A 20,878-nucleotide genomic window follows, 5' to 3' on the forward strand; every position below is an offset into this window, starting at 1 on the left:
CTGAGATACCGACAGCTACAGAAGCCAGCGGATGCTGGACGCTGGAGCTCATGCTAGCTTGACTCGGACTAAACCGGATCTGGCTTCCCCGCACTCATGATGTTGCTGGCGGCCCCATGGTCTGGAATTTCCGTCTGCTTTCCGAAAGTCCCGGCTGTCTCCACGCTAATCCAATCATGTTCAAGCAGCGTGTGAGGTTGTTCAAACAGTTGTATGCGAGAGTGTTGCAAGGGGCGGAAGTGGAAGGACGAATAGGCACTCTTGAGTAAAGGCGCGACACTTCCTTTCTCTGTCTGACGTCTGTCCCACGGCCCTTCCAGAATAAATGGGTTATCATATAAATGCTAGCACTTGATACTACCGTGGTCTGGATCTCCAAAGTCTTTAGTGATTTATTAGCCATACCTCGCTGTTTCACAGCTCTTTGTCAAAGATAATCAGGATGCTTGACTGGAACGACGACTTGTTCATGTCCGACTGGGACGCAAAATACGTCTCTACCAACATTAAGCCCCAGGCACGGAAATATGACAGGGGCCTGTTCCTCGAACTCAATTCAAAGTTGGCTTCGTCTCATCCGGAGTTAAAATCTTTCAGTCATGCAATCATAGTACGTCAAAAAGTTGAACTGGTCAACGTCTTACTTCAAGACTATTAACACGTTTGACAGGCTGCCGTGTGTTGCGCTGTCAGTCGTGCAGATGTCGTAGGTCGCTTCTTCGATGATATTACATTTGATTCAACAACAGAAGCTTCTAAGAAGCTCTTTCTTTCCACTCGAGAGGCCATCACCATTGTTTTCCCATACATCGGAATGCCAACCTGTATTCCCGCATGCTATGGGATGATTGGCGTTGTGGAGCGCAAAGGTCCCGCTTATGCCTCTACCAGAGTGCTCAGAAAGACGACAATCGATGAAGAAGACGTCAAGAAGGGTACTGAGCTCAAATCTCGCATATACAGTGGCGTCGGAAATTCAGGCATTTTTAGTCTGATGGATAAATACTTTACTGATCTATGTATGTCATTCCCAGTACATACTCTGCTTATTTTATTTTGCTGACTTTCCTTCTTCAGTTACTTGCTCGACGGTTGTTACATGGGGCTACCTCATCTCAAAGGCGAACGAGGAGGTATTTCAACCAAATGAGTCTCATCTCATTATTGCAGCTTCCATTGCGGCATTGGGGGCTACCCGACAGACGAAGAGTCATATCAAAGCTACGCTGGGGATAGGAAACTCAGTGGAATGTGTAAAGACTGTTTTGGATGTGGTGAAGAAGATTGCGGACTGGGCTGATCGACCTATTGGAGATTTTGACGTAGACGCGCTTTCTCTGGAGATTCAGAACGCTTTAAGGAATTAGCAGAATGATTAGCATAACTATTGGCTATCCAGAAGTGACTTCAGAAGCCGTGATGAATTGTCATGTTGTACACAGGCAGTGCATGGTCCTAGCCGAAATATCCAGCAAGGTCTTCATAATAGGCCGGACTGCTTCGGGCTGTCGTAAGAAACAACAGCCAAGATGGGTTCAGTTAAATCGGACATACGGTATTTCGGTACATTGACATTGACCTGATAGACTACAATTCCGGCTCGGCCAAAATGCCCGAGGCAAGCCTTAGAACAGATCTGGCCTATATGGTGTGACTGGTGTAACATATTAGAAGCCCCACCTCGAGAAATGCAGTACATTTAAATACGTGTTGCTCCATTATGTTGAATTTGTGACCTTTACCTTAAATTCCCAGACCAGTGCTTTACCACTATTATCCCTATCTCACAACCCTGACCATCCTGTAGCCCGACATGAGCTGGAGCCGCTTAATCCGATTCCTCGATGATGAAGATCAGGTCTGTCTCGGTGATGCAGTTGCAAACCCTGCCCAAGACCTTGCGAGTCTTTTGGAAGCTGGAAGTCTCACTGCCGAAAAGTTAGCTGGAAACGACATATTTGACGCAAAGCCGACAGGCAAGATAGTCCACGTCAAATCGCTTTTGGGGCCTTTGACCCCTCGAGACGTGCCCATTCTACGCTGTGTTGGTTTGAATTACGCAAAGCATAGTATTTCATCACCGTCATTCTTTGCCAGTACTCTCGCACTATATACTGACGATAGTAGTCAAGGAAACAGGGAGGGCTCCACCTCCGCATCCCACAATCTTCATCAAGCCATCCCTCTCAATCACAGGTTGGAACGATGATATCCCTATCCCCAAGATCGCACAGAAAGATCAACTTGACTACGAAGGTGAACTGGTATGTCAAACAACTATGATCCAAAGTTGAATAATACTGACTTGTCTCAGGCTATCGTAATAGGGAAGGAAGGGAAGGATATCTCGACTGAAGATGCATTGAGCTACGTGGCAGGGTATACCGTTGCAAATGATGTCTCAGCCCGTACATGGCAGAGGGACCCCAAGTTCGCAGGGGAGGTCCCACAGTGGTGTTTCTCTAAAGGATTCGATTCCTTCGCTCCTCTGGGTCCGGTGCTTGTGTCCCCAAGCGTGAGTTATATCGACGGCGAAGTTTCAGAGCTGAGTTAACTGGAACATAGGTCCTTGGCGCAGCTGGGGATCTCATCCTACAGACCAAGGTGAATGGGGAGGTTCGCCAGGAGGCGAACACCAGTGATCTAGTGTTCGACGTGAAGAGGATCATTGCGTTTGTCAGTCAGGGTACAACACTCGAAAAGGGCTCGGTGATCCTGACTGGCACACCGGGTGGAGTGGCTTTGGGAATGAAACCGCCCAAATGGTTAAAGGATGGAGATGTTGTACAAGTTTCTATCAGCGGGATTGGAACTATATGCAACCAAATGGTTTTCCAGTAAGATAGTAGACAAGAAAGATAAATAGATAGGTAAGGTTCGGGGTCTTGATCTGCGGTGTTCACTACCAACTAACTCTTGTGATTTAAACCTTTGTCAAGTGTACCACTTTTACAACTCCGTTTAACGCTTGGGCTTGTAGGTCTCAGGTTGTATGTCAAGGATGACAGCGCGATAATATATGTCTTGGATTACTTTTACTCACCAATATTAGGTAATAACCTTTGGGTAAATGCTGCAAAATCTGCATTTGTCCTCTTTATTGGTTGATTCTAGCTACTCTGACTTTCACAAAGCCATACCGCTATGTTAACTCACGGAAAGGCACTCAGTCCAATATCCGCGTTTTAAGCCATTACTTAGGCACTCTAATAGAAGGCTTGCAACCCTGTGATACCCTTTCCAACAATCATCGCTGCTTCCATGTTAGAACCGTGACCGATTCTCGGCAATGAGACTTACAGTGAATATCGGACTGTCCTTCGTATGTTTGCACCACGAAGAGATTTGCGACATGACGTCCTTCTAGAGTCAGTACCAACAAATGCGGAGAAGGGATGTCATAAATCGCTGACCTATATGATATTCGTCTGAGGCGGCATTTCTAGCGACTCTCGTCAGTGTCAGTCAAGATGAAAAGGGACAAGAACCTCACCCTCCAAAGATCTCTTGCAGACTAGTAATGGTCAGTAAATTATCGTGGGAGTGACGGAGCTTAACTTACGTGCGGGCACCAGCTAACGCCCGATCGCAATTCTGTCTCTTGATGATCGAAATCATCTCAGGCGCCAACGTGCCCTCATCCTTAAGTCTTCCCACTTGAATAGCTGCCAGAGTACCGTAAGCTGCATCAGTGAGCGCGTCACTGAGTTTCTTCTGCACAAGCTGATACTTTGCAAGTGGGTTACCGAACTGCTTTCTGTCCAGTGCATATGTCCTTGCGCGGTCAATGCAGTCCTCCAGAGCTCCCATTGTACCAAAGGCGATACCATATCGGGCTGAGTTGAGGCAGCTGAAAGGCCCCTTGAGACCTTCCACCTGTAGCATGTTTTCTTCGGGTACTGGGCAGGAATCGAGCTGGATCATACCAGTAATGGATGCTCTCAGGCCATTCTTCTCCTTGATAGCAGGCGTTTCAAGAGTTCCAGGAGGGCACTGGTCTCGTTCTATGAGGAACCCACGAATCTTGCCCGTGGTCTCTAATTTGGCCCAGACCAAAAGCAGATCAGCTATGGGAGAGTTGGTGATCCAAGTCTTTGCTCCAGAAATTGAATAGTATCCTTTCTTTGTCGGATGTGGACGTGCGATAGTCTCCATTGACCCAGGATCAGAGCCGTGATTTGGCTCTGTCAAACCAAAGCATCCAATCATGGTTCCTTGACCTAATGAGGGAAGAAAGCGGTCCTTCTGCTCTTCCGTGCCGTGTTCGGCAATGGGACCCATAACAAGAGAGCTTTGGACAGACATACCGGACCTGTAGCCTGAGTCGACGCGTTCGACTTCTTTTGTGATGAGACCTGAGGCCACACTGCTAACACCCGCGCATCCATGGGTCGATATTGTGGCTCCAAGAAGGCCCAGCTCTCCCATTTCCCTGAGAATGTTCCGGTCATAATGCTCACTTCGGTAAGCCTCTTTTCTTGAAGGTCAGCGTAGAGCTCAAACTACGGGGCGAGTTACTTGCCGAGAACTCGAGGTAGCAGGCGCTCTTGGCAGTATGCTCGAGCAGTCTCCTGAATGTCAAGTTCTTCCGAGGTGAGCAGGCTCTTTGAAGAGACAGGATCCTCCCAATCAAAGCGGGCCAACGAAAGGTTTCTGCGGCCTGCTGCGATTACTCTAAGAGTGTTCCGAGGTTGAATACGTCGGCGCAAAAGAAAGGACATGATGGCTGATAGTGTTGGTTGGGAGTTTCTTCAAAAGAGAGAACGTGAGCCTAAGTTGGAAGTTGAGCTGGCGTTGTAGAGCAAGGTTTAGTCTGTTGACCACAATCGTTTTGCAGAATTGCTATGTTATTGCGCCATATGATGCCCTCAAGTCTCCGTAATGAAGAATTATGGACATACTCTACCAGGAGTCTACGGCGCCGAACTCGCAAGCAATTCCGATCTGCATGATGTACTTTGTCGGCAAAATCCCCATTACGCCGATTATGCCGAGTCAGCTTTTACTGTACTTGACGGGTGAAAGCCTGGGGCCCCGCGTTTTACAAAATGGTGAGGGGAAATCTAGACCAGCGCGAGATCACTGGGCGAGATCACGATTCCATAATCTCCGGACTGGACTCCACACTAGCTCGATAAGTATTAGCCATGTTGGTGTTCTCGCACGAACTCGGTATTTCGGACGGAATATCCGTGGCTTGCATGAGAGGTGGAAATGGCCCAACGGATGATGCCGTAATACTTCATTATGTTCAGCCACTCTACGTTTGTTAGGGTCTCTCATATGTCAGGCTCTGGTGGGAAGAAGATGGATTTGGGATGCACGAGCCCTAACATGACTCAGATTGGCTGACGTCGAAAGGACCTAGGGCTTGTTGTGTACTGGCGTTGAGAATTGGATGACAATGCTGAGATGTCATGACCAGTAGACAATCTGGACTACTTTATCCTTTTTTCTTGGGAATCACTCTGGTAGCCCGTTGATTCTTGATGCGTCTAGCAATCTTGGGATGTTGCCCGATGTTAACTAATATTAAGCCTTATACCTCAGAGGAAAGTGTCATTAAACAGTCGGCAGGAAGAACATGAGTATGAGACAGGTGAATAGAAGGAGCATCAAATATCAGATTCAATGGGATTTTTCATATCGCACCGCCAATTTCACATCTCGAGACAACCTCCTGTACAACTTATAATTCATTATATTTTGCTAGTTCAAGCTGACTACCTAGTACCTACTTGCGTGAAAGAACCTGCCGCAAAGCTGATCGCAAAGTCGCGGTAGGGTCTTGGGGCCGATCAAACGATCGCCAGCCAATATGACGATCAGGTCGAACCAAAAGAGCCCCACGGTCACTAATCTCACGTCGATCCGTCCATTCAGCCAAGACATCGGCATAAGTGCAACCCTGGCCGACAAAGTACACAGGTAACTTGACACCAAGCTCTTTGCTGACAACAGCAGCAGCCTCCTCCCAAGGCTTTCCGCCAATACCAACGACAAGACCAAAGCTGCCATGCTCAAAGATATCCAGGACCGAGATGCGCTTTTTGTTGAGCTCTATCCAGGCATGCGGGATGTAGGCGCCCGGGTGAGTCGTGGGGTGATAGAACAGAACAGGATCACGCTCATATTCAGGGAACGGTGTTCCGTCGTCAGCCACAGCAACCGAGTTGGCATAACGATGGCCCAGATGAACTCCAAGAGGATTGGAACGACGATTACCACGGTCTATCGTCTTCCTCAGAAACTCGCGGCGCTCAGATGCGCCATCAGCGTCGGAGAAGAGCTCTTCTAGCTTCGCAAAACCATCGTCTCGGGACTGACCTCGCTCAAACCCGAGGGCACCGGGAAGAAGTGCCATGTCGTGAAGCGTCTCAATTGCGTGATCGACAATCTGTTTGCCGATGGGCTGTCTCTCCTGGTTGTAACTCTCGAGAATACCCTCACCAGCCTGTCCCTTGATGACAGCGGCTAGCTTCCATGAGAGGTTGTAAGCGTCTTGTACACAGGTGTTGCTTCCGAGTCCACTGGCGGGAGGGTGACGATGAGCCGCGTCTCCAGAAAGGAAAATCCGGCCGTGACGATACTCAGTCGCGACAACATGGTTGACTTGCCACTTGCCCTTGTGCTTCACCCGAATCGGAAGAGAGTCTGGAATGGCCAACGCGCTACGGGCATGAGCAATAATGGCTTCGTCACTCATGTCGGGCTCCCCATCTGCGGCGTTGTACTGCCGATTGACAATCCACTCGTCCCAGGGCTTCTTGAGAATACAGGTTCCCGAGCCAACCCAGTACGCATCACCGGGTTGTAGCATCAAATAGATACAAGCCGGGCGATGAGCGACGTACTGGGTCAAATCCATCTCAACCCACGAACTTATCATATGCATAAGTCCTGGCTCCCCAACGAAACCGAATCCGATTTTCTGGGCCACCGTCGACCTTGCTCCATCTGCACCAACAGCGTAACGGGCACGGACGATGTACTCTCCTTGGCTGGTCCTTTCACGTACTCTGGCGACAACACCCTCATCAGACTGCTGAATGTCCACCAGCTCGTGGTAGAAGCGTATGTCAGCTCCTTTCTCTCGTGCCCTGTGCAGCAAGATAGGCTCCATGTTGTTCTGGGGCGTGTTCCACATCTTGCTAGGACTAGCCTTTGCGAAGTCGGTCAGCTGATGGTCACCTCCGCCGTAGCAGCTGTAGCGCCCAATCTCCATGCCTGTGAGACTAGTAGCCATGACCATGTTGCCAATCTCGGGCATGCAGGTTCCTGCGGCTTGGATGAGCTCTTCGATGCCCATGTCGCGGAAGATCTCCATGGTCCGCTGGTTGGTGACGTGGGCACGTGGAGCTGGTGCGGTACCGCTGTGCTTTGCGATAGCGAACACTTTGACGTTCAGAGCTGCCAGCATGGCTGCAAATGATAGCCCAGATACACCAGCGCCTACAATGAGGACATCGGTTTCAATCTCGGGCAATTGCGATGACTGGGAGTCAAAACGACTAGTAATTCTTTAGTTTTTGAGATAGCGAATGTAATGCCATTCAAACTTACGTTGACTCGGAGTTCGTGGTTGCAACCATGGTAGCGGTTGCGAGAGTCTGCTTCTTGAGAAGTGGGTTGGCTCAATATGTGTGTGTTGGAACTTGATGATGGTGATGCAGCTCAAGCCAAGCCGTCGGATGGATGTAAACTAAAACTTGGTATTGGCTGAATCGGGATAGTTCTTGATCCAATCCTTAAACCGTTATTTTGTGTGTAGAAGCCGACAATAATTAACTCCTAATATACGACATTAACAGTCGACTCTTACTGATGGTCAGCCGGAACAGGGGCCTCAATTTCCGCCTCTAAGCCGGGACGGAGTTCTGAAAGTCTGTCACTCAGGCACTATACTTTTCTCGTGACTCAGCGGGGTAGGTCTCCTTGGCACCTCGGCCTGCATCTGCCGGGTAGAAGAGGCATTCCTATGTTCATGTTAGGAATGGAAAGCAAGTAGTTCCTAGCTACACGGTACCATTGCATTGTATTTTTCTTCAACATGCTAGGTTTATTCAAATCCATCTTCAACAACTCAAGTTAGTTCACTTATTGACGCACTTGTATATGGCTAGGTCTACAATTGGTTCGCCATCCCTGGTTTTTGGGAAGCGCAGCTATCATGGTGCACACGCCCCATGCGAGCGACTTCAGTCTTTCCCTGCCAATGATTGACATCCCATAACCCTTCAAACTCTCTAATCAATTAAACCTCGGGTTACTGTTTCTGATAGTTCTGAAGCCCAGATTTCGCTGAAAGAAGGCCATGCGACTACGAAACCTTGTGGATCTCGTCGCGTGATCACGGCTTTTCGGGATTTCGGAATTTCTGCCAGCCACGCAACAACCACCTTTGACTGCCCATATTCAGACAAGGGCACTCTGATCTTAGTGACTCTAGAACCGATTCTCTAACGAATACGCCGTTGCGTAGAGGGCGTCATTCGTTCGTACTGGGCAGATTTTCGGCAGTATGCTGTATAGTGCCGTTTCTAAGTTTGGCAGTGCAGTTCATCTTGGGTCGCGTTACGTTGTTGGCAAGCAAGCAAGCAAAATATAGAGCATTTTCCATTTCCAGTGGCGAGATTAACTCGACTTCCAACGCTTTGGTAACTTTGTTCGATGGTTTTGTTTATGTTATCGTGAAAACGTTTGCCTTTTCTCGCTCCTCAGTTAACATCGTCAAGGGACATGTCGAACCTCTCTACTCAAGAAGAAGATAATTATCTTTTCAAGTCTAACAACATGAGTATCACGATGAAGCCTTCTTCGGTGGATGCCTTGTTGCCCTCGTCTAACAAGTATCCCTTCTGGTTTGGAGGCAGCGCCAGTGCAATGGCTACCTTGCTCACCCACCCACTGGACCTAGGTTAGACTTTGCACTCAATCAACGTCATGTCACTCACAAACATGCAGTCAAAGTCCGTCTCCAGTCCACAATCACGCCAGCTCGGCTTTCTATGGCAGGGATGGCCAGTCGTGTCATCACCACTGAGGGTTATGCTGGGCTCTATGCTGGCTTGAGTGCAGCCATTCTCAGACAATTCACCTATTCAACCATCCGCTTCGGAGTCTATGAGGATCTCAAATCACGCCTGAGTCATGATACTGGGACATCTCATTCCCCCATGATGCTGATCTGTTTATCGGCTCTGTCGGGTTTTATTGGTGGCGTGGCTGGTAACCCAGCAGACATTGTCAACGTGCGGATGCAGTCTGACATGACAAGACCACTAGCAGACCAGAGGAACTACAAGCATGTGTTTGATGGTATAATACATATCACCAGGAATGAGGGTTTAAGTTCTCTCTATCGTGGAGTAGGCGCCAACGCCCTTCGTGCATCTCTCATGAACTCCTCACAGCTGGCCTCTTACGACATGGCCAAGGCATCATGCATAAGGACATTTGGGATGAATGATGATACCATAACTCATCTAGTGGCATCTTCCCTGGCTGGTATTGTAGCGACAACTGTTTGTTCGCCCGTAGACGTGGTCAAGACTCGGATTATGGGCTCAACAAATGGGGAACATGTATGGCAGATCATAAAACGATCAACCTTGTCTGAAAGCCCATTGTGGGTTTTTACAGGATGGGTTCCTAGCTTTCTGCGTCTTGGGCCTCAGACTGTCCTCACTCTGCTGATTCTTGAGCAACACAAGAAGCTATATGCCAAGATGGGCGTTTGAGCGAAGTGACGCTGTACCTTGCTAATCACTGGTGTCTGAAGTAGAAGCTAGATTGTGCCTTCTCATATTTGTTGTTGTTTTTATGGTATAGGTATTATAGAATAGCTGCATTATGTCCAAAATTACGTCGTGCTTTCCCTCAAGCTCAGGTTCTTTTCTCCATGATTGAAGTGAAAGCTGAATAATTTGATGTGCCTGAGCCGGCTGGAAATGGTGGATGACACACTTCTTGCTTAATTCGTTCTATTGTGTGTATTGTTTTAGGCTCTATTGCGCTAAGCTTCCGGCTACATTCCGTCCGTACTCCGTGCACTATTAGTCGCTGTTGGCGATTGTAGGAGCTCGGGTTAGGCGAGAATTCCGGCCTCTGCCAGCTAAGCTGAGCGCCAAGCTCCGGGCAATATTCCTTTACTTCCGTAGAACTCATGATCAGTTCCATTAAATGTCTACAAATAAAAGGTAGATTTACATTTACCAACATACACCTTGATTGTCTATCTAAACTTTCTAGCATCTCACCTATTAGGCTATCATACGCATACACATTCACAATCATGGCTCCTGCTAGAGGAAAAGTCGCTTTCGTTACGGGTGCCAACGGTATCACTGGCAATGCCATTATTGAGCACCTCATCCGCAAGCCAGAGTCCGAATGGTGAGTCGCTCAACCCATAGTGCCAAAAAGGCATAACTGATAAGGGTTACGCAGGTCCAAGATCATTATCACATCCCGACGAGTTCCCAAGCAAAGCCTATGGCAAGACCACCGAATCAGGTTCATTGCTCTCGACTTTTTGAACCCCGTGGAAGAGTTGATCCAGCGTATGGCACCTCTGTGCCACGACGTGACTCACGCATTCTTCACGTCCTACGTTCACACAGCAGACTTTGCCAAACTGCGCGATAGCAACATTCCTTTATTCCACAACTTTCTAGTCGCCATAGATATCGTTGCAGCAAGTACACTGCAGCGGGTCTGTCTCCAAACCGGCGGAAAGGTTAGTAAACCTTGCTGAACCATCTCGTACCGTGGACTAACAAGAGTCTGTCTAGTACTATGGCCCCCATCTTGGACCTACCGAAGTTCCCCTTCATGAAGAGATGGGCCGCTACGAGGACAAAGGCGAGAACTTTTACTACCCGCAAGAAGATTTCCTCTCGACTCTAGCAGCCAAGCGCTCTTGGAACTGGAACATCATCCGTCCAAATGCCATCATCGGTTATACACCCGCAGGTATGATTGCGTTGCCAGCGACAACATCGTAGCACCTGATTAACTCGAATTGTAGGAAATGGTATGTCTATGGCGCTCACATTAGCGATTTACATGCTGGTTTGCCGCGAGATGGGAGTGCCTCCCATGTTTCCGGGCAACAAGTTCTTCTTCAACCAATGCGTTGACGATTCCTCGTACGCCCCCAGCATCGCTGATCTGAGTGTATGGGCCGTCACCGACGAGCACACCAAGAATGAGGCGTTCAACCACCAGAATGGTGATGTTTTTGTCTGGAAGCAGCTCTGGGGCAGGCTTGGACGATACTTTGGCATCGAGGTAAGTTAATCTACGTTCACCCTCGACTTCTTGGGGTTAATCGTCTTCAGGTCCCAGAGTTCACCGAGTGGGCAGCCGAGGGAGACCAAGAGCGCATGGCGAACAATTTCCTCATGACTGAGTGGCACAAGGACAAGAAGCAAGTATGGGAGAGAGTAGTAGCCAAGTACGGCGGTCAACTCGAAGCTTTCGAGTGGGGCACCTGGGACTTCTTCGACTGGGCCGTTGGAAAGGCTTGGTTGACCATTGGCAGCGTAGGCAAAGCGCGCAAGTTTGGCTGGAAGCGCTACGACGATACTTATGACACGTACGTCGAGACTTTCCGCGCCTTTGAGAATGCGGGTGTTCTGCCGTATGCGGATGTCTTGCGAGCTGAGAACAAGGATCAGGCTACGCAGGCCAGCCTTGCTCCTCATCCTTATGATGCTGTCACTTTGATGAAGGCAAAGGTCAAGAAGGAGCAGAATGGCGTTGCGACTAATGGCGTCAACCACGATGGGTTGAAGAATGGGCTTGAGAATGGGGTCCAGAACGGGCATATTGAGAATGAGGATCTGGCAGTGAAGGTTTAAGGCAGCAATGGGAGAGTTTGTGTTCTACGGATACATACAACTCTAATTGCTGGTTTTTTAGTATGATGTGTGCAGTGATTTGATCGCGTTAATTTCTTTGTTCTTCTACTATCAACTATCAGGTTCTCTCATACAATTACAATTTATCTTACACATTTACGGCGACATATTTTGATCTGTGAATGACTCCATTCGGAGCTATCTTTCGCATCGCCATCTCCCAGCGATCTACTGTCCCTCTACCTCAATGCAAATAATCTGTCAACTTCAAAGTCACCATCTAACTTAAACCCATGCTCCTCCTTCGCTGTCCTCGGTCAACGTCCATAAGTCAAATCATTTGACTCTCTTGGCATGCATCAATCTTAACGATTGATCGAACTCCGAACGAGGAACGCGTAGACAATCTACGTGGTTTCGGATATTCCAACACGCACCTATTCGCAAGCCGGAATTGCTATTCCGTCTGGACATTGGTGTACAGTTGTACCGAATAGATCCCATGTACTCTTGGCTCACATGCCACGCTGGTGTGGCAGTCCACAGCGGTCTGGCCTCGTAGCCGCTTCGCCTCAAGCAAGATAAGCGGTCCCCGCGTCCTTGTTCCTTTACAGAGCCGGTATCATCATTTCGGTGAAGAATACGTCTCAGATTAGCGACTCAATGACATTTTCTCAAGTCATATGTCAATTGCGTCCTGCATATAAAGTACGCATAGCTAGAATGTAGAAGGAACTGCATTCATTTGCATTCCATCGAGCCAGAGACCTCGCCAGGTACTGGAGATGCGATGGCGCAAACTGGAGATAAGATTTGAGCTTGGCGTTCTGGACTGACCGGGTCGCCGGAAATCAAGGGGCATTCCAGAACAGGCTAGCCAAGCTGGCATTTGGCTACGCCCGTCACACGACGGGAAGCCACTCTACCCCACGGGGCCCCGGATTTCGCAATTTCGGAACTGCCATGCTGTGTTTGTTCTTAACTGTCCAAGCTTTGACAACGCAAATTGTATTTGTATAGACAAATGGGCGGCTTCATTCCCACATCTGCAGCACTCGACTTGCACAGCTCGAGATCAAACATCATTACCCAACTTGAAAGCTATCATGGAGAAGCCAGAGGTGGAGCACCTTTCCAATGACGAGAAGTCAGACGGCTCTCGCGTTGTTGACAAGTTCCCCCCAGAGGCTCGAGCTGAAGCTGGGGTTCTTCTCCAGGTTGAACGTGCCGAAGGGACCTCTCTGCGTCTTGCTGAAGATGGACATGTAAGTCTTGCAATTCACAGGTTACCATGACTGCTGACAGTTGCATTCTTCTAGACCGTGCTTTTGCCCCAGCCGACAGACGATCCCAATGACCCCTTGAACTGGTCATCACGAAAGAAGCACCTCATTCTCCTGGTTGTGGCCTGGGCTGCTCTCACTTCAGATTTTACATCCGCTGCTGGTAGCGCCCCGGTCATTCTTCAGGCGGCCGAATGGCACAAGTCTCCAAACTCGGTCAATCATAATAACAGCATCAACGTCCTTATGATGTAAGCAGTCTTTACCTTGCTTCTCGTTATGACTTTTACTAATTTGTTCTCAGGGCCATTGGTGGCTTGATCTGGGTTCCCATGACTTCCATCATTGGACGAGCACCGACCTTGTTTTGGTCCACCTTCCTCGGTCTTATCTTCTCGATCCTTTCATCCGTTTCCACCGATTTTGAGATGTTCATGGGCGTCCGAGCCATTCAGGGCCTCTTCCTTACATCTGGTCAGACGATCGCGATCGCCTTCATCAAAGATATCTTCTTCTTCCACGAACGAGCGCGAAAGATCGGCCTTTGGGCTCTCATGTATATCACATCTCCATACTGGGGCCCACTGCTCGCCAACTTTGTCATTGGAGAGACCCATGAATGGCAGGATGCCTTTTGGCTTGGAGTCGGGGTCAATGGCATGAGCTTGCTTCTTATCTTGACTTTTCTGGATGAAACTTGGTACAATCGTGATTTGCCTTCATCTGCTCAACCATCTCGAGGCCAAGGTTTCTTCTCTCGACTGCTTCGGCTTACTGGTCTATGGCAGATGAAGTATCATTCTGGATACTTCGAGTCTGTTTATGATGCCTACAAGAGAGTCCTCCTGATCCTGTCGAAGCCTGTCATTCTCCTCGTCCTCGCTGCTTAGTAAGTTTGTTCTGCGCCTTTCTGTAACAGTCCAAGAGCTAACCAAATGTCCCCAGCTTCATGTGCTTTGCATGGTCGATCGGTATTAATATTTCGACCGCCATCCTCTTTGGTCTTCCTCAGGAGATGGGAGGCTATGGCTACAGCTTTACTCAACTGGGATACCTACACTTTGCTCCAATCGTCGGCGTTTTCCTGGGCGAGATCTTTGGTCACTTCTTCAACGACCACCTCACTCGGCGCTATGTCCGAAAGCACAACGGTGTCTTTGAGCCCGAGGCTCGTCTCATGACCATCTACATCTCGGCTATCCCCATGATCGCCGGCCTCGTCTTGATGGGACAAGCCCTGCATAAGCATCTTTCAGTTGCAGCAATCGTCGTAGGATGGGGCATGCATGCTTTTGGAATCATGCTCGCGTCTGTCGCCGTGGCTTCATACCTCTTGGATGCGTACCCGTCTGCCCCTGCAGAAGTTTGTGGTTTGACCAACGTGTTCCGAGCTTTGAGTGGTTTCAGTGTCGGATATTACCAGCAGCCGTGGGGAGCCAAGGTTGGTTACGATGTAAGCTTTGGGACTCAAGCTTGCATTGTAGCGGCGAGTATGATTCTGATCGCCATTGTTCATCGCTTTGGCCATCAGCTCCGTTTGAAGTTTGGCCAGGTTAGGTGAAACAGGGAGGTCTGAGATTGAGAGGGCGCAGACAGTACGATAGCCTTGGGGGGGTGATTTCGGCGTCGTTATGTTAGGTCTGGCTAGAGAAGATCCCTAAGATTAAGGTTTATAATACGCCGCGTTATCCGAGTAAGATCTATCTGCCGATGTATCGTCCGTGTACTAGATTAAAGGAGGTGAGAGATTTTCTTCCATACGTAGCAATTAAGCCTGTAAACCTTAATTAGCTTTGGCCACTAATAATAGAAAGGCAGGTGTTTAATACTTAGTAACTTTGAAATAATAATACTTTCTAATTAAACTCTATATAATTAAAAGCTAATTTATACATTACCTAAAATGCTATAAATACATGATATCTGTCCCCTCCATGGCAAGATCTTATCTTTGCACCCTTCTCTATTACATACATTCCTTTTTTCTATTTCAGTCACTCTTTTGAACCTTTTCATCATGAAGTCACTCTTTTTAACCCTCATGGTGTTGACTGCCACGGTGGCGAGCCCGGTTTCCAAAATCACTCCACTCATCAAACCCGGCTTTGCTCCAACATTCATTGATACATTCTTCGGTTATCCAGGATCACTTCCCTCGTCCTCGAACTGGATCTTCGACCTCGGAACTTCGTACCCAGGCGGAGCAGAGCGATGGGGAAACAACGAGTTCGAAACCTACACCAAGGACCCTTCCAACGTACACATAACAAAAGACCAAAATTTGGCTATTACACCACGACTCAAAGAGGGTAAATGGACATCGGCAAGGATTGAGACTCAAAGAAGCGATTTTGTTGCTAAAGAAGGAGGGAAATTGCTTGTTGAGGCGCGCCTCAAAGTCGGTGGAGCGCCGGCCTCACAGATGCAAGGCATCTGGCCCGCCTTCTGGGCTTTGGGCACGGAGTTCAGAGGTAACTACACAAACTGGCCGATGGCTACAGAGTGGGATATTCTCCAGGTGATCAATGGTGAATCGAAGATGTATTCCACCATCCACTGCGGGACTGCTCCTGGAGGACCATGCAACGAGTATAACGGGATTGGAAGTGGAGGCAGGGACTTTTCCAGAGGCGAGTTCCATACGCTAGGTTTCATGGTTGACAGGAGCATGTGCGGCGAGGGGAAAAACGGATCTTGGCGGGACGAGTCGCTGAACTGGTTTCTGGATGGAAAGAAGATCTTCAATGTCACGGGTGCGACTGTTGGGGACGAGCCGACCTGGGTGAAGCTGGCGCATAAGGAGCATTTCCTGCTGCTCAACGTGGCCGTCGGTGGAAACTGGCCTGGCCCACCAAACAATGCCACGATTGATGGGCCCTCGGTTAACTTGGAAGTGGATTACGTAGGAGTTTGGAACTCATTGTAAGATATTTCTGTTATCAATCCTACCTTGTATTTTATTTCTATTATATTTTTCCTATAGTTATATTCAAAGAAAGCCGCTTATATTATATATTATTTTTTATGTTATTAATATCTTTAATTCTTAATAATGCATGAAGGTAATAAGAAAGACTCCTTATACCTCTGCCAGTCAGACAACCGTTGCTGTCTCAGAAACTGATGTCTTTTAATGTTGCGGTCGTGTAAGACGGCATGGTGATAGCAGGAAGAGTTAAATCGAAAAGTAGGGGATAACGTCACGGGCGACAGAAAACAAAAGGTAAAGTAATTAGGGTAGGATATAAATAACAAAAAGGCAAAACCTTAAATAATTCGAGTTTCTCTAGACAAGGCATCAAGTCTTAGGTTCTACTTTCTCAGAGATTAAAGGTTTCTTTGAGTTGATTTATAAGTAAGATGATAGGCCTAAAGTTGCCTTCCCCCTTGGGGGTACTGCCTGAGGTTTAACCTTTTAGACAGCAAGCGCTTCCGCAGCTCAATCATGACCTTAAATCGGGGGCTGCGAAAAATCAACTGTCTCTTATCTATGATGCAGCTTCGCCCTCAGAAGGTCTTTCAGTAGTTTGAAGCCACACAGGCACCTTTGGGCTGCTCAAGTTGTGAGGCCTGGTAAGTACGAAGGAACCTCACCAGGACTGAAGACATTCGAAACTCTAGAGTGGCATTTGCCCTGCTTAATATTGATTGTGAGGAGCGCTAGATTCAATTATGTCTTTCGTCGGTCATACAATTCGTATATCAAACACCTTGTGTCCCAACTGAACCACTCAATGTGATGTCAAGGACAAAAACACGTAATGCGCGTCTGTTGGCCTTTACCAGTCAACCAACTCTAGGCTAACGGGCAAAGAAAATCTGGATCATGTCAAGATGTATGCCAGGAATCTTCAGAGGCCAAGGCAGCGATATGTGAGCCTGGTGATGGTGGTTTTCAATGATATGAAGCGTAATTCAAGAGCGCGCGGTTTGGTGATACTTGGGTGGAGAGGTGAGAAAGGTGCGAGCGTATCACCACTGACTATATCGACCTTCCAATGGCAATTCTGATAGTAGAGTCGCTTCTTCCCATCGTACAAGGGCATAGTGTTGATATAGGTCCCGGACTGCGAGGGCAAGAAACATGTGTAATCACTTCTAGCTATCTTTAGCAGTGGATCAATTGATCAAGGCTATCGATATTGAGAAAAATACGTAAAAATTGAATAAAATATAATAATATTATAAAAGGAAAGTATAAAAAGTAATTAATTTGAATTAAATTAAATAATTACTAAATTACTTATTATATATACTTATATACTTATTTATTCCTTTAATTCTTTAAATAATAGAGGACTGCAAGGTAAGTACAGGGTATACACAAGGGAAACAGACATCAGGCATTAAGCACTACGCCACAGCGGCAATCTTTGCCTCCATCAACCGTTGACCCTGGTGCGACCATCGTACTTGTTTACCTGCATCAAAGACTTCTACAAAACACGCCAAAGGACTTAATTTGCACCACTGCTGAGCTGGCATGGCTCTGGACCGAGTCAGTACGTTGACCCGTCTCTCTTCGCTTCCGTGGCTGCGGGGGGCATTGGCGGGATTTCGGAACAGCGCGTTGTGGACACGCCTAAGCCATAACGCGCTACCAACCGCGCGTCTCAGATGGTGCGTGGGGACAATCGCCTATTCGCTCATGCGTCATCGCCCAAGATGGAACTCGGTGGTGGTGATGACCTCGGAACGGAAAAGAACGCGACACGTCCGCGAGAGCTTTTCGACTTCTCAATCCTGGACAGCAGCGCCTGTTCCAGAAGTCTTCCGGCCGCTGCCGAGGGCTCAGAATTATGAGCTGATCAGAAATCGGCAGACGTTGGTCTTGTAGTGAATGAGAGCTCCTGACGAGCTCATAATGAGCCTGTTTTATATGCGAAGTCCACAATAAGAGTCACGATTAGTTCATCTTACTTATCCCTTCAGTACCTATCTGGGCTATACGCGTGCACATACATTAGTGAGACCTATTCGTTATCATAATCGCCACAGACATCTTTCACATTGACCGTCGTGTCGGCGCCAAAAACATGACACAAACTCGCTCTCCTGCGGGATTCCGTGATTACATCCCGCCCGCGGATGCCCCAAGAAGCATACAATTGGCAGAGTCTAACACTTACCAGTGGGCTGACCATCGATGCTCTGAGCCATTCATGATCGGGTGGATGAAGGCTTGGAAAGAACGCTACGACCAGCCTTATAAGGGAATCACGACAGATGGAAAGGTGATCCCCAACCTGTTCCGTCTGGCAGACAAAAATGAGAATTTCGGAGCTCCACCACATGCTGTCAAGGCTGCCCAGAACGCCATCAATGTTGCATCAGAAGAGGAGAGAGAGAAACTTCTCAGACCGGTTGATGCACCAGAATGGCGCTTTTGGATGAACCCTGAGATTTATGTCTTCAAGCATGGTGTGCGACTGGAAGAAGCCTCCAAGGATCTTGTCGCAGCTTTACATGTTCTTATGCAAGCGAGTCTATCAGCCGAGGGATATGAAAAGGCTCATGGTTGTATGAAAGTCAACCAATTCCTCGGCGAGGTAGTCAACGGCACTAAAGTTCTAAACGAGAACTCGTACAACTTTGTCATCTTCGGCACACCATCTCCAGAAGAGCCATGGGGCTGGCAGATATTCGGCCACCACCTCTGCATGAATTGCTTCATGGTCGGAACGCAGATGGTGGTGTCACCTGTCTTTATGGGTGCTGAGCCTAATATCATTGATGCAGGTCCTCATGAGGGTCTTGAGCTTTTCGTTGATCAAGAACAGACTGCCCTCAGCCTTATGCAGTCGCTTGATCCCGAGGTTCAGAAAGACGTTCAGATCTACAAGAAGCTGAGTGGCGACGAGTACCCTCCAGGACGATGGCATCGAGCAGATCAGCGACATCTCGGAGGTGCTTTTCAGGACAACCGCATAGTCCCATACGAGGGTGTCAGGGTAACAACATTCTCCGAGCCTCAACAGAACGCGGTCCGCAAATTGGTCAAACTAAGTTTGAACTACCTCCCGGAGAAAGCACTAGCCTCCCACCTTGAACAAATTGCTAGCCACTGGGATGACACGTGGTTCTGCTGGATTGGCGGATTTGGAGACAGAGATGCCTTTTACTACAAAGTGCATTCTCCGGTCATCATGGTTGAGTTCGATCATCATTCGGGCGTCTTTCTCAACAATAAGGAGCCTCTTCCCTTTCACATTCACACTCTGGTCAGAACCCCAAATGGTAATGATTATGGGAAGCAACTTTTGAGACAACACCAGGAGCGGAAGAATAGAGTGTAGCCACTATACTACAGATTCACTGCTGTGAACAGTTGCTCCTGCAGATCTGGAAGGAAATTACGGAGTTAAGGTGTCTTGAAGTGGAACTCCGCTTATAGTCAATGCTTCAATCTCCGCTCGTATTCTATACGGTAAATCAATACTTCCTAAATAAAGTTTTCTATTCTCTCAAGTCTCCACAATTAAACTGTTACCATTTTTCAGTAGTACAATTCCGCTTTACTCGAAGCTCATCCTTTCCTTTGGTGAGCGGACTTTTGGCGTCCTAGCTTTCGGCATCCAACTTGCATTAAATCCGATCACATCATGCCAGTAGATATTCATTCAAGAGGAGTACAAATACTAGGCATCAGTGTGAACCTAAGAAATGATCAAGCAAGCAAATCAGCCTTTTCTTCCTAAACCAAAACCACCTCACAAAGTTTTCAAAGAACAAAATGTCCGCACCCCCTTCGTCTGATGCACCTTGGTCATTGAATGGCAAGACTGCCATTGTGACAGGAGGCTCTCGCGGTATTGGGCAAGCTATTTCCATTCACTTGGCACGCAAGGGCCTTACCAAACTGGCGATCACATACGCAAGCAACATCGAGGCTGCAGAGGAAACTCTGAAGAGATGCCAGGAACTCGGTGTGGAGCAAGCAATCGCCATCAAAGCAGACGCGCTTGATCCTCAGTTTGGACCGAAAACCATTGCCGAGGTCGTCAAAAGACTAGACACTACAGTTGTCGATATCCTCGTTAACAATGCCGTCTTGGCTGACCCTGCCAAGGCATTACCGATTAAAGACACAACCTTGGACGTGTTTCTCGAGATAATGCAGGCAAACGTTTACGCTCCGGTTTCAATCACAACGGCCCTGCTACCTCATCTTCCCGACTACGGAGGCCGAGTGATAAACATCTCAAGCGTTCTAGCCTACCAAGCCAATAGCGATCCGACTGTCGCCTATGGAGCTAGCAAAACCGCTCTCCAGAGCTACACCCGAGCCTTTGCCGAAAACTTCTCCAAGTTGAAGAAAGCAACGTTCAACAGTGTCATTGTGGGCCTAACAGCCACAGACTCGATCAAAGCCAGCCAACACATGATGCCACCAGGCTTCCTCGATGGGCAGATCCGAGACACAACCGCGGGAGAAAGAATTGGTGTTCCTGACGATATCGCCTATGTCGTGAGCTTCCTCGCAAGTGAAGAGGGTCGTTGGGTTAATGGTGCTGCTGTAAGTGCTAATGGCGGTAATAAGCTTGTTATGTCTGCCCTTGGTTAAAGATAAATGGCTAGGATTTAGTTACAGAGGTTATATTTATTAAACTATCCAGTCTTTACCGAGAATCTGTCACCTTGTTTTCTTCCTCTGTCTCATTTACAGGATTGTTGGATATCAGTACAGAACAACAAAGGAGTAGAGGAAAGGCGGTTGAAAAACGAACAATG

The 20,878-nt window shown here is 48.0% G+C and overlaps 10 protein-coding genes across 10 annotated transcripts; 8 read left to right on the plus strand and 2 right to left on the minus strand.

Annotated features, from left to right (window-relative positions):
• Positions 1-389: 389 nt before the first annotated feature.
• Positions 390-1,392, plus strand: FOBCDRAFT_253261 (uncharacterized protein). The gene is made up of 3 exons (XM_031190827.3): positions 390-610; positions 671-1,019; positions 1,078-1,392. Exons 1-3 carry the CDS (start codon positions 443-445, stop codon positions 1,365-1,367), a joined length of 807 nt encoding a protein of 268 aa, XP_031032058.2. The 5' UTR covers positions 390-442; the 3' UTR covers positions 1,368-1,392.
• A 339-nt stretch (positions 1,393-1,731) lies between these two features.
• FOBCDRAFT_168809 (uncharacterized protein) lies at positions 1,732-2,893 on the plus strand. The gene is made up of 4 exons (XM_031190829.3): positions 1,732-2,069; positions 2,128-2,264; positions 2,315-2,515; positions 2,566-2,893. The coding sequence occupies exons 1-4, from the start codon at positions 1,814-1,816 to the stop codon at positions 2,839-2,841; spliced, it is 870 nt and encodes a 289-aa protein (XP_031032060.2). The 5' UTR covers positions 1,732-1,813; the 3' UTR covers positions 2,842-2,893.
• Positions 2,894-3,071: 178 nt separating this feature from the next.
• Positions 3,072-4,726, minus strand: FOBCDRAFT_190350 (acyl-CoA dehydrogenase/oxidase). The gene is made up of 6 exons (XM_031190830.3): positions 4,519-4,726; positions 3,563-4,477; positions 3,494-3,514; positions 3,414-3,442; positions 3,301-3,360; positions 3,072-3,253 (listed from the first exon to the last, which is right to left on the minus strand). Exons 1-6 carry the CDS (start codon positions 4,719-4,721, stop codon positions 3,207-3,209), a joined length of 1,275 nt encoding a protein of 424 aa, XP_031032061.2. The 5' UTR covers positions 4,722-4,726; the 3' UTR covers positions 3,072-3,206.
• Positions 4,727-5,683: 957 nt separating this feature from the next.
• FOBCDRAFT_253264 (FAD binding domain-containing protein) lies at positions 5,684-7,592 on the minus strand (the record flags this gene model as incomplete). Its single annotated transcript, XM_031190831.3, has 2 exons — positions 5,684-7,511; positions 7,564-7,592. 2 exons carry the CDS (start codon positions 7,590-7,592, stop codon positions 5,735-5,737), a joined length of 1,806 nt encoding a protein of 601 aa, XP_031032062.2. The 3' UTR covers positions 5,684-5,734.
• A 1,201-nt stretch (positions 7,593-8,793) lies between these two features.
• Positions 8,794-9,777, plus strand: FOBCDRAFT_253265 (mitochondrial carrier domain-containing protein; the record flags this gene model as incomplete). Its single annotated transcript, XM_031190832.3, has 2 exons — positions 8,794-8,917; positions 8,965-9,777. The coding sequence occupies 2 exons, from the start codon at positions 8,794-8,796 to the stop codon at positions 9,738-9,740; spliced, it is 900 nt and encodes a 299-aa protein (XP_031032063.3). The 3' UTR covers positions 9,741-9,777.
• Positions 9,778-10,231: 454 nt separating this feature from the next.
• FOBCDRAFT_264498 (uncharacterized protein) lies at positions 10,232-12,073 on the plus strand. The gene is made up of 5 exons (XM_031190833.3): positions 10,232-10,395; positions 10,450-10,738; positions 10,794-10,974; positions 11,030-11,292; positions 11,343-12,073. The coding sequence occupies exons 1-5, from the start codon at positions 10,295-10,297 to the stop codon at positions 11,862-11,864; spliced, it is 1,356 nt and encodes a 451-aa protein (XP_031032064.2). The 5' UTR covers positions 10,232-10,294; the 3' UTR covers positions 11,865-12,073.
• An 834-nt stretch (positions 12,074-12,907) lies between these two features.
• Positions 12,908-14,841, plus strand: FOBCDRAFT_190361 (major facilitator superfamily domain-containing protein). Its single transcript, XM_031190834.3, has 4 exons — positions 12,908-13,129; positions 13,184-13,398; positions 13,452-14,036; positions 14,093-14,841. The coding sequence occupies exons 1-4, from the start codon at positions 12,971-12,973 to the stop codon at positions 14,706-14,708; spliced, it is 1,575 nt and encodes a 524-aa protein (XP_031032065.2). The 5' UTR covers positions 12,908-12,970; the 3' UTR covers positions 14,709-14,841.
• A 275-nt stretch (positions 14,842-15,116) lies between these two features.
• Positions 15,117-16,139, plus strand: FOBCDRAFT_232091 (concanavalin A-like lectin/glucanase domain-containing protein). The gene has a single exon (XM_031190835.3). It carries the CDS (start codon positions 15,165-15,167, stop codon positions 16,071-16,073), a length of 909 nt encoding a protein of 302 aa, XP_031032066.2. The 5' UTR covers positions 15,117-15,164; the 3' UTR covers positions 16,074-16,139.
• A 2,020-nt stretch (positions 16,140-18,159) lies between these two features.
• Positions 18,160-19,443, plus strand: FOBCDRAFT_190368 (uncharacterized protein; the record flags this gene model as incomplete). Its single annotated transcript, XM_031190837.3, has 1 exon — positions 18,160-19,443. Exon 1 carries the CDS (start codon positions 18,184-18,186, stop codon positions 19,441-19,443), a length of 1,260 nt encoding a protein of 419 aa, XP_031032068.2. The 5' UTR covers positions 18,160-18,183.
• Positions 19,444-19,880: 437 nt separating this feature from the next.
• On the plus strand, positions 19,881-20,711 carry FOBCDRAFT_243983 (uncharacterized protein; the record flags this gene model as incomplete). Its single annotated transcript, XM_031190838.2, has 1 exon — positions 19,881-20,711. One exon carries the CDS (start codon positions 19,881-19,883, stop codon positions 20,709-20,711), a length of 831 nt encoding a protein of 276 aa, XP_031032069.2.
• Between the last annotated feature and the right edge of the window lie 167 nt (positions 20,712-20,878).

The sequence above is a fragment of the Fusarium oxysporum genome, chromosome X, assembly GCF_013085055.1.
Source record: "Fusarium oxysporum Fo47 chromosome X, complete sequence".
Taxonomy (NCBI): Eukaryota; Fungi; Ascomycota; class Sordariomycetes; order Hypocreales; family Nectriaceae; genus Fusarium; species Fusarium oxysporum.

Excerpts from the sequence above, each read along its gene's own strand:
- FOBCDRAFT_168809 (XM_031190829.3), top strand. The coding sequence starts at position 1,814 with ATGAGCTGGAGCCGCTTAATCCGATTCCTCGATGATGAAGATCAGGTC. Across the intron at positions 2,070-2,127 it reads TTTGAATTACGCAAAGCATA|TCAAGGAAACAGGGAGGGCT; the intron begins GTATTTCATCAC and ends TGACGATAGTAG. Across the intron at positions 2,516-2,565 it reads CGGTGCTTGTGTCCCCAAGC|GTCCTTGGCGCAGCTGGGGA; the intron begins GTGAGTTATATC and ends ACTGGAACATAG.
- FOBCDRAFT_190361 (XM_031190834.3), top strand. The coding sequence starts at position 12,971 with ATGGAGAAGCCAGAGGTGGAGCACCTTTCCAATGACGAGAAGTCAGAC. Across the intron at positions 13,130-13,183 it reads GTCTTGCTGAAGATGGACAT|ACCGTGCTTTTGCCCCAGCC; the intron begins GTAAGTCTTGCA and ends GCATTCTTCTAG. Across the intron at positions 14,037-14,092 it reads CTCCTCGTCCTCGCTGCTTA|CTTCATGTGCTTTGCATGGT; the intron begins GTAAGTTTGTTC and ends AAATGTCCCCAG.
- FOBCDRAFT_232091 (XM_031190835.3), top strand. The coding sequence starts at position 15,165 with ATGAAGTCACTCTTTTTAACCCTCATGGTGTTGACTGCCACGGTGGCG.
- FOBCDRAFT_253261 (XM_031190827.3), top strand. The coding sequence starts at position 443 with ATGCTTGACTGGAACGACGACTTGTTCATGTCCGACTGGGACGCAAAA. Across the intron at positions 611-670 it reads CTTTCAGTCATGCAATCATA|GCTGCCGTGTGTTGCGCTGT; the intron begins GTACGTCAAAAA and ends CACGTTTGACAG. Across the intron at positions 1,020-1,077 it reads TAAATACTTTACTGATCTAT|TTACTTGCTCGACGGTTGTT; the intron begins GTATGTCATTCC and ends TTCCTTCTTCAG.
- FOBCDRAFT_264498 (XM_031190833.3), top strand. The coding sequence starts at position 10,295 with ATGGCTCCTGCTAGAGGAAAAGTCGCTTTCGTTACGGGTGCCAACGGT. Across the intron at positions 10,396-10,449 it reads CGCAAGCCAGAGTCCGAATG|GTCCAAGATCATTATCACAT; the intron begins GTGAGTCGCTCA and ends AGGGTTACGCAG. Across the intron at positions 11,293-11,342 it reads GACGATACTTTGGCATCGAG|GTCCCAGAGTTCACCGAGTG; the intron begins GTAAGTTAATCT and ends AATCGTCTTCAG.
- FOBCDRAFT_190350 (XM_031190830.3), bottom strand. The coding sequence starts at position 4,721 with ATGTCCTTTCTTTTGCGCCGACGTATTCAACCTCGGAACACTCTTAGA. Across the intron at positions 4,478-4,518 it reads CTACCTCGAGTTCTCGGCAA|AAAAGAGGCTTACCGAAGTG; the intron begins GTAACTCGCCCC and ends CTGACCTTCAAG. Across the intron at positions 3,254-3,300 it reads AGGACAGTCCGATATTCACT|CGATGATTGTTGGAAAGGGT; the intron begins GTAAGTCTCATT and ends ACATGGAAGCAG.